The sequence below is a fragment of the Ipomoea triloba genome, chromosome 7 (genome assembly GCF_003576645.1).
Source record: "Ipomoea triloba cultivar NCNSP0323 chromosome 7, ASM357664v1".
Taxonomy (NCBI): Eukaryota; Viridiplantae; Streptophyta; class Magnoliopsida; order Solanales; family Convolvulaceae; genus Ipomoea; species Ipomoea triloba.
This window is the reverse complement of record NC_044922.1, coordinates 18,039,502-18,052,339: the sequence shown is the minus strand read 5'-3', so window position 1 is coordinate 18,052,339 and position 12,838 is coordinate 18,039,502. Positions and strand designations below refer to the sequence as shown.

General features: G+C 28.8%; 2 protein-coding genes across 2 annotated transcripts; both read left to right on the top strand.

Annotated features, from left to right (window-relative positions):
• The first annotated feature begins 428 nt into the window (after positions 1-428).
• Positions 429-1,595, top strand: LOC116024257 (putative F-box protein At1g30920). The gene has a single exon (XM_031265146.1). It carries the CDS (start codon positions 429-431, stop codon positions 1,593-1,595), a length of 1,167 nt encoding a protein of 388 aa, XP_031121006.1.
• Positions 1,596-11,209: 9,614 nt separating this feature from the next.
• On the top strand, positions 11,210-12,112 carry LOC116024256 (putative F-box protein At1g30920). The gene has a single exon (XM_031265145.1). The coding sequence runs from the start codon at positions 11,210-11,212 to the stop codon at positions 12,110-12,112; it is 903 nt and encodes a 300-aa protein (XP_031121005.1).
• The last annotated feature ends 726 nt before the right edge of the window (positions 12,113-12,838 follow it).

Here is a 12,838-nt window from a genome sequence, read left to right as displayed (position 1 = left end):
ATACTTGTATATCTATTCAAATATTCTTAAAATATTATAACAAATTAATTCGGTGCAACACACGGGTGAAAATATTAATATTATATTAATAAACGGGTGAAAAAAATATATATTATATTAATAATATATAGGGAGATGGATAATGAATTCCTTAAAATTAATATAGAGTCCTAATATACATAGAGACATCATACGATTGATATATATATCTATGTACTACCGTGCTAGCAAGGGTTCGCGATCCAATTAGCCGCATCTCCGCCGTAGCCCACAAATCCTTAGCTTTTAAGTTACAAAACCCTAATTAGTATTCTCAAAAAAAAAAAAAAAAAAAAAAAAAAAAANAAAAAAAAAAAACCCTAATTAGCATATATATATATTCTTGATCGAATTTGCAGATAGCTAGAAGATCAAAAGAATTCAAGAATATGGACTGCGCTTCATCAACTCCTGCTACATCCATAGCTTCTTTTCCCCAAGAGATAATCCTCAAAATTCTCACATGTCTCCCTCCCAAATCTGCACTCTCTTTCAAGTGCACTTCTAAATTCTTCCATTCTTTTATCCCTCACCCGCACTTCGCCTTTAGAATCCTCTTCTCCTTAGAATCCACAAATCATCTGTACACTGTGGGCTACACTACTGAAGAGACCCATGGAAGCCTCCAACCCACCACTCTCCAATGCTCAGCAGCAGAAGGAGATGGCAAGCTTTGCAGATGGCGACTGGCTGGTTCAAGCTTTGCAGATGGCAAGCTTTGTCTGTTACACAAAAATGGAGAGACCACTATCTTGGACCTTAGTACAAGACAACATATTTCTCTTCTCTCCCCAATTGTGGAGTCAGAGCCTGGGTGTGGGTACCTATGGACAAATATGCTTTCCGGTTCAGCCCTGGGTTTTGATCCGGTGTCGGAAAGGTACAAGGTTTTGAGGTCAGAATTATACGGTAATAATACCCACAACTATTATCACGGTGTGTTGAAGGTTTCAACTCTTGGGGTGGATAATGAATCATGGAGGACGGTGACTACAGAAAACTCCTTCCTCCCTTGCAAGCCCATGGCTAGTGTTCAAATTGATGGTATTATCTATTTGATAAATTTTAAGATAAATTCCAGGGATGAACAAGAAATAGCTGTATTTGATATTGAGACCGAGAATTTAATTAGGGTGATATCTTTTCCCTATACGTTTCAACACTCAACGAGGTATTATTCATCATGGGTGAAATTAAATGGTCGACTAGCTTATATTTATATTTATGTTGATGTAAAAGAAAGGGCCCAGATATTTGTTTGTACATTGGAGAAATCAATGGGACCGGGGTGGGACAAACATGAAGTTCCTCTTACATTAGAAGAGGCTAAAATCATTAGCCAAGCTAAATCAGTGAGCTTTACAACCAGTAGTATTGGGGAAATTGTGTTCTTGATTCGAGGTGCGAGTTTGCCTCTTTCAATTTTAATTTATGCATGTGGAACACAAGTATGGAGAAAGTTTGAGATTTGTGGACTTCCTGGTTATTCACCTTATGAAAATTTGAGAAAGATTATTGTGCATGTTATTGAAGAAAAAGTATATTTTTCTGAATGAATTAGAAGGTGGATCGAACTGGAGTTATCCAAAAGCATAGTTTTTGGATCGAATTAGATCGAAGATAAACTAAAAGCTTCCGTATGTGTATGTTAGCCAAAGCCAAAGGGAAATTGAAGTATATTATTGAGTCTGAATGAATTAGAATATTTAGTTTATTTTCATAATCTGCCCATCTTGTATTACTTTTATCAAAATTCATTTATTAATTTATCTTAATTTTATATTATTGTTTTGCTGTGTTATTTAATTTCCTTGCCAAATGAAATTGAGTACATAATTTTGTAAAGAGTTAATACCACAAATAGTCCTCTGACTATTAGGTTAGTACTCCTTTTAGTCCTCGACTTTCAATTCGATCACAAATGGTCTTCTGACTTTCATTTTTGACAACAAATAGTCTTCCGTTAAGATTTCTGTTAAATAGGTGTTAAATTTAGGGGTAGGGGTAATATCGTCAAATTGATTAATATTATTATGATTACTTCTTTTTTAGAATTATATGACACCATAATTAATTTCAAACATTAATAAGTTAATAAATATAATAACAAAATGGATGTGACAAATCACATAAATGAACAAATTAAAAAAAATTCCATGATTAATATTTGCAATTTGTACTTGATTAATTATATTAATTCAACGGTGGCGACCTTCAGTTATGTCCCAAACAAAATGTTTGATCGATTAATGAAGAGTGAAAATTATTAATCATCCATGTATGAACAACCATGAAAATTATGGAAACATGGTTTAAAAAAAATTCTTCCATTTTAATCTGTTGGTTAAATTAAAAATAGATAGCTCTAATATTAAATTTTCATTTTGTACGCATAATTACAAGAATAACGTGTATTGTCTTTTTATTTAGAAGTATTTATATTTGTTAATTTTTTCAATTATGTTTGTTGGTGAAAAATTGTAAACATTTTTATTTTATGACAATTATATATATCAATTTGACGATGATACCCTAGATTTAACACCTATTTAACAGAATTTTTAATGGAGGACTATTTGTGGTCAAAAATGAAAGTCAGAGGACCATTTGTGGTCGAATTGAAAGTCGATGACTAAAAGGAGTACTAGCCCAGAGGACCATTTGTGGTATTAACTCTTTTGTAAATTTTTTTTTTTAATGTTCTTGTAACTCTGATGAATGCAAAAGGAATTATGAATATTATATTAATTATCACCACTATAACAACGGTTTTTATTCATTCCCATGAATAATGTTCCTGGGAATGAGCTATTCCCTTGACGAATTCCTCGTGTAAGGGTGATGAATCCCACAAACCCTCTCATGGACCTTTTTCTTCAGAATTAAAGTGACATTAGTATCATTAGTTTTTATATTTGTCTTTTTTAATAAACAATTATACATCATGGTTTACTCCCATTGTGAATATAATCAAGATATATATATGTTGCTAGTAATCTTAGCTTCTGATTATGTCGCTTTAGTTTTGTCTAATCTTAGCATCTGATTGTGTCGCTTAAGATACCAATCTAAAATTATTGAAAGACCCGACTACTGACTAGTAATATATAATTAATTAAGATACCAATCTAAAATTATTTTGTTGACTCTCCCACATGTTCAAATAAGGAGCAGTGTGAGAACCTTTACGTTTAAAGTTAGTTAACACTTAAAACAATTAAACTAATTTAAAATAGAGGTTCTATTTTGACCCAACTTTAGGGAAGCTCCCACTGCTAATGCCATTATATATACTAAATAAAGTTAACTAAGAGACACGTTTAAATTCGTACTAATCTCCATTCGTATAGACCCGACCTAATTAAGGGGTAAATAAATTGCTGATCATATTAATTTTTTCTAAACATTCTTAAAGGATGAGCATATACAGTCACTGTCTGCATGGACAGCTCAATTTGTATCGACAATCAACAACCATACCAAAAAGTTTTATCAATTGTCCAAACAGTGTTCCTCAAACTGCTCCACATTAGGATCAAACCTCAAAATATGAGGAATAGGCTCAGTTGTAAATAATTTCTACTTTTTTAGAGACACGAAGAAAACGCAACATGAGTTATAAGATCACAAAAGTTGACTTGTTCAAAAAAAAAAGTGAAGTGACATTTGATAATATGGAATGGGCATGTATTGGTTCAAAAAGACTCCATAGAGATACAAAGTTTTGAGTCTTTGGCAAGAAAATTTGCAATTCGGTAGTCTATTATCATAACAAATTGGATTAAAAGTATTTCTTCAACACTCTTTCTAGTGACATTTAAGTCAGTACCGTATTAAAACTAATTCTCATTCACTTCGGATCAGGCTAATTAATGAGCATAAAGATCATTTTGATTTTTTCATGCGTTCTGAAAGTGCAGTACGTGTCACTCACGCCAACCAGGCTAGTTCCTCCACTTAGAACTAACTTAATAACATTGGTCCATATAGGCGCAGCTATATACCATCTCAAGCAAATACGAAGAGAATAACAAAGGAAAGAAAGGAAACATTATTATTCTATCATCATGCTCCATCAATTCTAGCATGCCATATTCTATTTTCCTAATTATTTAATTTCCTCCATTTGATCTTGTATCGATAATCAACAACCATACCAAAAAGTTTTATCAATTGTTGAAACATAGTGTTCCTCAAACTGCTTCAGCTCAGGATCAAATTGCAAAATATGAGTAGTAAGCTCAGTTGTAAATAATTTCTGCTTTTTTAGTGACACAGAGGAAAACTCAAAAGCTCCTTAATAGTATTAAACTCCTCGGCACCACTAAGCTTTCTGGGACTAAAAATGATGACCTTCTCAAATGTAGGAAAACAATAACAATCAAGTAGCAAGTTGATGAGATTCATTTCATATATTGATCCAGTAAACGAGCTAAGCTTCAGAGTGTGAAGCATTTTTTGCGGGTGGGCCACCCTACAAAGTGCCTCAAAATATAAGGATGACAAGGCTCCAGCACACTGAGGGAGGATTAGATAAAACAAACAAAAACCCAATTAGTTATGCAAACAACTATAATATAGTTTATACATTCATGAAGATGAAGATTATTACCTGTAAATCTATATCAAGTTTGCATAATTTTGGACATATTTTTAGCAAATAAATGAAATTAGAAGATGCATTATAGGCTGAATATATGCCACTGGATCTAGTTAACTTCAGGCATTCCACGTTTAGTGGAGTTGACTCTTCTCTCATATTATAAACTTCAACAAATCCCTTGGAAATCAAACCGAAACAAACTAAAGTTAGATTAGTTTCTAAGAATTTTTTTAAAAAATAAAAATTAAATTAAAAGGTCCAGTCGATATACCTTAATTGAAACACAATCCAAATCAAGAGTACAAATAGATCTGATGTCTAAGGTATTTGGAAGCATCAAAGACTCGGGTGTCGCATCTTTTGATTAAATAACGAAGTTTTGGAGCAGTAATCTTGAATTCAGAAATCGATTTACATTGGATGAATGATAAATTCTCCAGCATGGGAAGATTAGCAACATGAGGTATAAGATCACAAAAGTTGACTCGTTCAAAAAACAGTGAAGTGACATTTGGTAGTATGGAATGGGCATGTATTGGTTCAAAAGAGACTCCATAGAGATACAACCTTTTCAGTGTTCGGCAAGAAAATATGCAATTTGGTAGTCTATAATCATTACAGTTTGGGTTAAAACTAAGGTGAATTTCTTCAACATCCTTTCCTTTCTAGTGACACGAAGCAACCATTGTTCAAAGTTAAACCACTGTGACCTAATAGTAATGAAATTATACCATAAACTATCTCCCGGTAAACAAAAGACGAATTTGAGGATTGATCCATTGTTCTGCAGAAGAACTTTGTAGATTATATGAAAACTTGCAGTTGCACAATCATTGGAATATTTTTTAATCATGTAATCAAAGAAGTGACAATCAAAGTTGAGCCGTGTAAGATTGAACCAAGTATCTCTCCAAATGCGAGACAAAACAGCAGTTCTAGCTGCTTCTGCAATAGGTAAGAATCCCATAATGTTGTCAAGCACATCTACCGGAAGTTCACTGATTCTATCGTTCTCAACTTGAATGGGGTTACCCCTGTCCATCATAATTCAAATAACTTTTAACACATGCAAATTAAAGATCAAACAACAAACTAACATATGAATTTGAAACAAACAACATTTAATTGAGGGGATTTCTACTCACATGGTACGAGGATGTGTTCTATGCCAGAGATTAATTCTTTCAGAGATAAGGATTAAACAGTTTATAAATTAAGTAGGTCAAGGTTTGAGGGTGGGAGACGTAATCATGTAAACCATTCCGTGTGTTATGCGATAATTTAGCTAAAATTATAACAAATTTAAGAAGTTTTTATAATTTTTGAATGCCCTTTGGACTCCAAATATATAAAATAATACTGGTTAAATTTAATGAGTTGTGTTCGTATTTATATTTATATTAGTATTTTCTATTTGTGATGCGCAAAAATAGGTGTTCAATATTAGTACTTTATATTAAAATTTTAGATTTATTTTGATTTTAGATATTTGAATTATTATAAATAATAATAATAATAAGGGATAAAGGTCAAATAAGCCATTGAACTATATATATATATATATATATATATATAAACAATTTCCTCCTCCCAAATTTTCCCCCCAAAACTTAGGGGTATTTTGGTAAAATCATTTATTTTATTTATTTATTATTTTATTATTTTATTAATTATCCATCCTATAATATTATTATGGTAATATATGATAATGATAATATGGTAATATTGTTAATATTAATGGGTGATGGGTGATTGGTGATATATAATTGATAATTGATAATATGGTATATGGTATTATTCTTAATATTAATATATTAATATATAATATATTAATATATACTAATATTAATTAATTAATTGGTGATTATTTTAAAAAAGAATAATTAATTGGTGATTGGTGATTAGCTATATGGTAATATTGTTATATATTAATGATATATATATTAATATTAATTAATTAATTGGTGATTGGTGATTAGTGATATGATAATCTATATCTATATCTATATATCTATATATATTTATATAATTGACATGTAATTAACTATATTAGAATGAAAAAATTATATAATATTGTAGTAAAATTTTTACATGTCAATCATCTATATTTACATAAAATTAAAATTAATTATACTTTCCTTTTGAAAAATCTTCCATATTATGTTTATCCTCCACTATATAATGATGAGAAATGACTCTTCTCTCACGACGTACCAATATCTGTGCTCTCACTATTAGTTAGAGATCTATAATCTATAATTCTAAGAAGTCGAAGATCAAACTTTAACACGCGTAGAATTGTTATGGTATGCGGTATGATTTAATTTTTAGTTGATTCATTCTGCATGTTGGAGATCCTTATGGTGTAGTCTGCATTCCATAAAGTATTTTGTAGTACTGTGATTTAGTTTGATTTTAACAGCTCAATATGTTTTAATTTTTGCTGATAAGGTTTCAAGTAGCTAGGCAATTTTGCCATGGGCGTATCACGTATGTAAAATTACAATTTTCAGAGTGATTGTAGTGAACAATCAAATGTTTTCTATAATTATATATTTTAATCACATTACTTTGATTGGTAATTTCTAATGGAAAAACATTGTATTGTAACTTTGTATTACAAGATTTTGAATGATAATACCTTATTTAACTATCCATCTTTTTAGTTGTACTGTGCAAAATAACTAGCAATCTACGAATGTTCATCTATATATTGTAAAATTTGCAATCTTGATCTTCCCCATTTACGGATGCTTACGTAATTTGGTAAAAATGGTGGTTACTATACTTGAATAAATCCTCAATTATTCATTCCAATTGTTCGTTTTACCATTCCAATTCTTCATTTTATAAAAAAATGGTGCATTGGAAGCTAAACATGGGTCATTGTATCATTGATTGTTGATTCCAATTACTATTAATCTTTATCATTAATTGCACAATACTAATTCACACTTATTAGTTAAAAATGGTTATTACTATACTTGAATAAATGAAATAATAATATTAAATTTTGTAGCCTCGATTTAAAATCTATTATGTTAATAATAATATAATAATAATAATAATAATAATAATAATAATAATAATATAATACTCCGTAGTAATAATAATCTAAAATTCTTAATATAATTTTCCTAATAATAATAATAATATAATAATAATAATCCATAACTCTTAATATAAGTTTGTAACTAAATTTTCCTATTAAATCTGTTTATAAAGGTAATTATAAATATAGAATTGAGAAATTCCTATGATATTTTATTTAATTGATATTATTCCTAATATATTTTATCTAAAAGGCTTCCTTCCTTTTTTATAACATTGTTCCATATGTTAATCCGTTTAATATGCTAATCTATATAGGTAATTACCATATACTAATTACCATCTAAATAATCCGTGGTAATTACACTATATTTAACATCTAAATTTATTATGGTCATTAAACATAGAGATTTTATTCTTACGATAATTATATATATTTTTACTTCAGATAATGTCAATTACCCGTGCATTTCATTTGATTACTTTTGAATAAAATCTTAAAAATTATGACAACTAATGAATTAATATTGTTGTTCGTAATATAAATTTTATCAAATCAGTTAACGAAATTGATAATACACATATTACATCCATAATTAGAGGAGATTAACAAAATTATGATAATTATTTCAATTCACGTATTATTATGCTAATTCACATATTATTACGTCCATACAATTATGTAAATTATTTCAATTCACAGATTATTACACATATAAAATTATGCTAATGGTTACTTTGGAATAAAATCTTAATAATTATGGTCATTGAGAAATTAGTTCAAACATTATACTTTTATTAAACGGTTTTTTATTACTTGCAGTAATTTTATCTAATCAATTAAAGAAATTAATGGTACACATATTACGGACATAATTAAAGAAAATTAAACATACACATATATATTACGGATAAAATTAAAGAAAATTAAACATACACATATTATGTCCATAATTAAACAAAATTAAAATATACATTATTTTTTAATTATAATATATACTCCTTAATTACCATACTTATTCATAATACATGTACGTCATAATTAGCATAATATTAATCTATACTATATATAAAAACATAAGAATAGTAAAGGCATATTTTAAATTTTAAACAATACTAAAGGTAAATTAAAAATAGAATGAAAATATTTCAATAATAATATTCTACATCATTAATTAAAAATATAACAGAAATTAGGTAAAAATACCAGTGGATCTATTATTCTAATTGACTAATTAACTGAAAATAAAAAAAAATCGACTAAAAATGAATCTGATGTTACTAATTGATTGAATATATAAAAGGAAATGAATATTAATAATTGACTGTAAATAAAAAAAATATCCATAATTAACTAAAATGAAAAAGGAAATGGTCATATCATTGCAATTTAACTAAAAAAGGAAAACATTCTACATCATAAATAATAAAGGCATATTATAAACAATATTAAATATAAATTAAAAAAGGAACGGAAATTAAAAATGAAATGGAAATATTTCAATAATAATATTCTACATCATCAATTAAAAATGGAACGAAAATTAGATAAATATTACTACGTAATTCTTTTCATTTTTCCTAGATAAGGTTGCCTGATATTAATTTACACATAACAATCGGCACTAATAATTAAAAAAAAATTAAAAAAATAGAAGAACTGCCAGAGACGTCTGTTTTTTTTTTAAAATTTTATTATTATTATTATTATTTAATTATTTTAATTAAAATTATTTAAAAAGTTTATTTTAAAATTAGTAACCATCATGTCATCATAATTGTAGGTAAACAGGTCAATTTGGACTTCTTTTTTTTTTTTTGAAAACATGTCAATTTGTACTTAATTGCATGAGTTTATATAGTTTAGGAATCCAATTGCATTCTTTTTGAGTTCGATGGCCTAATTGCAGTTTTGTGTGTAGTTCAGTGGTTTATTTGACCATTATTCCGAGAAAAATGATATTACTAATTGATTTAAAATATAAAAGTAAAATCCTCCTATTTCATTCCCCGCCTAAACTTTTGTAGTCAATTAATGAAATATTTAATTGGTCAAATAATTAATAAAGCTTATTTGTTAAGAAAATGTAAAATAGAAATTAACTAATATCTATAAATTGATAATATGTATACTCACGTATCAACACTATTAATAAAAGTAAAATCATTTATCGGGAAAAGAAAAGGATATTACTAATTGACTGAAAATTATTTAAAAACTTTAATAGTTAATTATACTTTCCTTTTGAAAACTCTAAGTTATTTAAACTTTAAAAAAATTAATTGAACATGGGTTGTTAGATTTTTATAATAATCAAAATTAATTCATTCAAATATGGAGGAGGAAGATAAAACTAAATGCAATATGGGGAAAATGAATATACTTAAAGTATAAAAGTATAATTACACATATATTAGTGTAATTGACTAATAATAATTGCCTAATAATTATTATGATAATTAAGTTAAGCATTGGTCGTTGAATTTATTTTTATAATAATTACAATTAATTTATTTCTCATTTTCTCATATTTATTTTAGTAATAATATAATTATATAAGTCATATTACTTAAAGATCTTTTAAAGATAATTTTAGACAAACAAGTCATATATTATTCAATTAATTGAGTAATATTTTTGTACTAATCTTATAATCAAATAAATGTACACGTTCAATATTAGAATTTTTTATAATTTCATCTTTATTTTTATTATCTTAATATATAATAAAAAAAATTTATCTACGCCCGGGTAATTGGACAATTATTTGTTATAGTTCAAAGGAAAACATCAGAAAACATAATCGATCCAATCAATTTCATCAATTGCGCTATATAATATTTGATGTTATAATATATATAATTGTATATATTGATCTAAATATTCTTTAAATATTATAACAAATCCATTCCGTGCAACGCATGGGCGAAAATACTAGTACCTAATAATGCAATTAAGTCCTCAAACTAATTTTTTTTTTTTAAAAAAAAAAAAACCCTTCAATCAAGCCATTAAAACCTGCAAAAAAGTACAATTAGACATATTAGCAGGTAATCAACACCTTAATGCTAAGTTGTAGCTTACTTGAACACTAATTTAAATTTAATTGCTTGTGTATGTTTAAATCTCAATTTAATACTTCAAACTAAATCTCATATATATATTTAAAATAGGAAGATTTTTTTTTTAGTACTACTGTCTCGGTTACAATGTAGACATGTAGTATCTGTTCATAGCTACTTTCTCAACCTACTGAAGCACAAAGAGTCAACAGTTTAGGCTCAAGCTCACTCCCATCATCCATGTGGGAGTGTAAACCGGGACACTGAATGCCACTAGACCTCTCGTATATTTAAAATAGGAAGATTGATAATGAATTCTAGTGTGCAGAGTCCAATATATATAAACCTCATAAAATTGATATATATCATTCCAATTTGCAAAACCCTTGGCTTTTTAAGTTACAAAACCCTTCTCATTCGAATCCACTGCAAGATCGAATTTGCAGATAGAAGATGGACGACGGTACTTCCCCAAGAGATAATTCTCCTATTACTTCCATAGCTTCTCTTCCCCAAGAGATAATTCTCAAAATTTTCACCACTCTCCCTCCCAAATCTGCACTCTCTTTAAGGTGCACTTCTAAATTCTTCAATTCTTTCATCCCTCACCCGCACTTCGCGTTTAGAATCCTCTTCTCGTTCTCATCCGAAACCCATCCCACAAATCTGTACACTGTGGACTACACTACTAAAGAGAGCCATGGAAGGCTCCAACCCACCAGTCTCCAATGCTCAGCAGATGAATTGCAGCGTTTTAAACGACTGAATGGTTCAAGCTTTGCTGATGGCAAGCTTTGTCTGTTAAACACAAATGGAGAGACCAGTATCTTGGACCTTAGTACAAGACAACATATTTCTCTTCCCCAAACATTATTTGAGGAGCCAGAGCCCGGGGACCTGGGGATGAAAACGTTTTCCGGTACAGCCCTGGGTTTTGATCCGGTGTCGAAAAGGTACAAGGCTTTGAAGTCAGAATTATACCTTAATATTGTTGACGACTATTATCTGGGTGTGTTGAAGGTTTTAACTCTTGGGGTGGATGAATCATGGAGGGCGGTGACTACAGAAAACTCCTTCATCCCTCGCAAGCCCTATGCTAGTGTTCAAATTGATGGTATTATCTATTTGATAAGCTTTAAGATAAATTCCAGGGATGAACAAGAAATAGTTGTATTTGATATTGGAACAGAGAATTTAATTAGTATGATACCTTTTCCCTATATATTCCAACACTCAGGTGTGACATTTTCATCATGGGTGAAATTAAATGGTCGACTAGCTTATATTTATGTTGATGTAAAAGAAAGGACCCGGATATTTGTTTGTACTTTGGAGAAATCAATGGGACCAGGGTGAGACAAACATGAAGTTCCTCTTACATTGGAAGAGGCTAAAATCATTAGTCAAGCTAAATCCGTGAGCTTTACAACCAATAGTATTGGGGAAATTGTGTTCTTGATTCGAGCCTGGAGTATGTCTTCTAAAATTTTAATTTATGCATGTGAAACACAAGTCTGGAGAAAGTTTGAGATACGTGGACTTCCTAGTTATTTACCTTTTGAAATTTTGAGAAAAATGATTGTGCATATTATTGAAGAGAAATTATATATTTCTGAATAAATTAGAAGATGGATCGGATTGGAGTTAAGCGAAAGCATACTTTTTTCAGAATGAATTAGATCGAAGATAAACTTAAAGCTTCCCTACGTGTATGTTAGCCAAAGCCAACGGGAAATTAAAGTATATTATTGAGTTTGAATGAATTAGAATATTTTGTTTATTTTCATAATCTGCCCATCTTGTATTACTTTTATCAAAATTCATTTATTAATTTATCTTAATTTTATATTATTGTTTTGTTGTGTTATTTAATTTTATATTGTACTTATGTGATTTTATTATTTCTCAAAACTATTGTAGTGGTTAGCAAACCAAATAATATATATGCAATTAATATATAATATTTAATATTACAAATAAGAGATACATTCATAGTTGTGTATTTAAAGTATGAATCATTTTATGAGAATCGTCTAAATACTGATCCTTTTATGTTTTTTAAGAAAATGATGAGAATCGTCT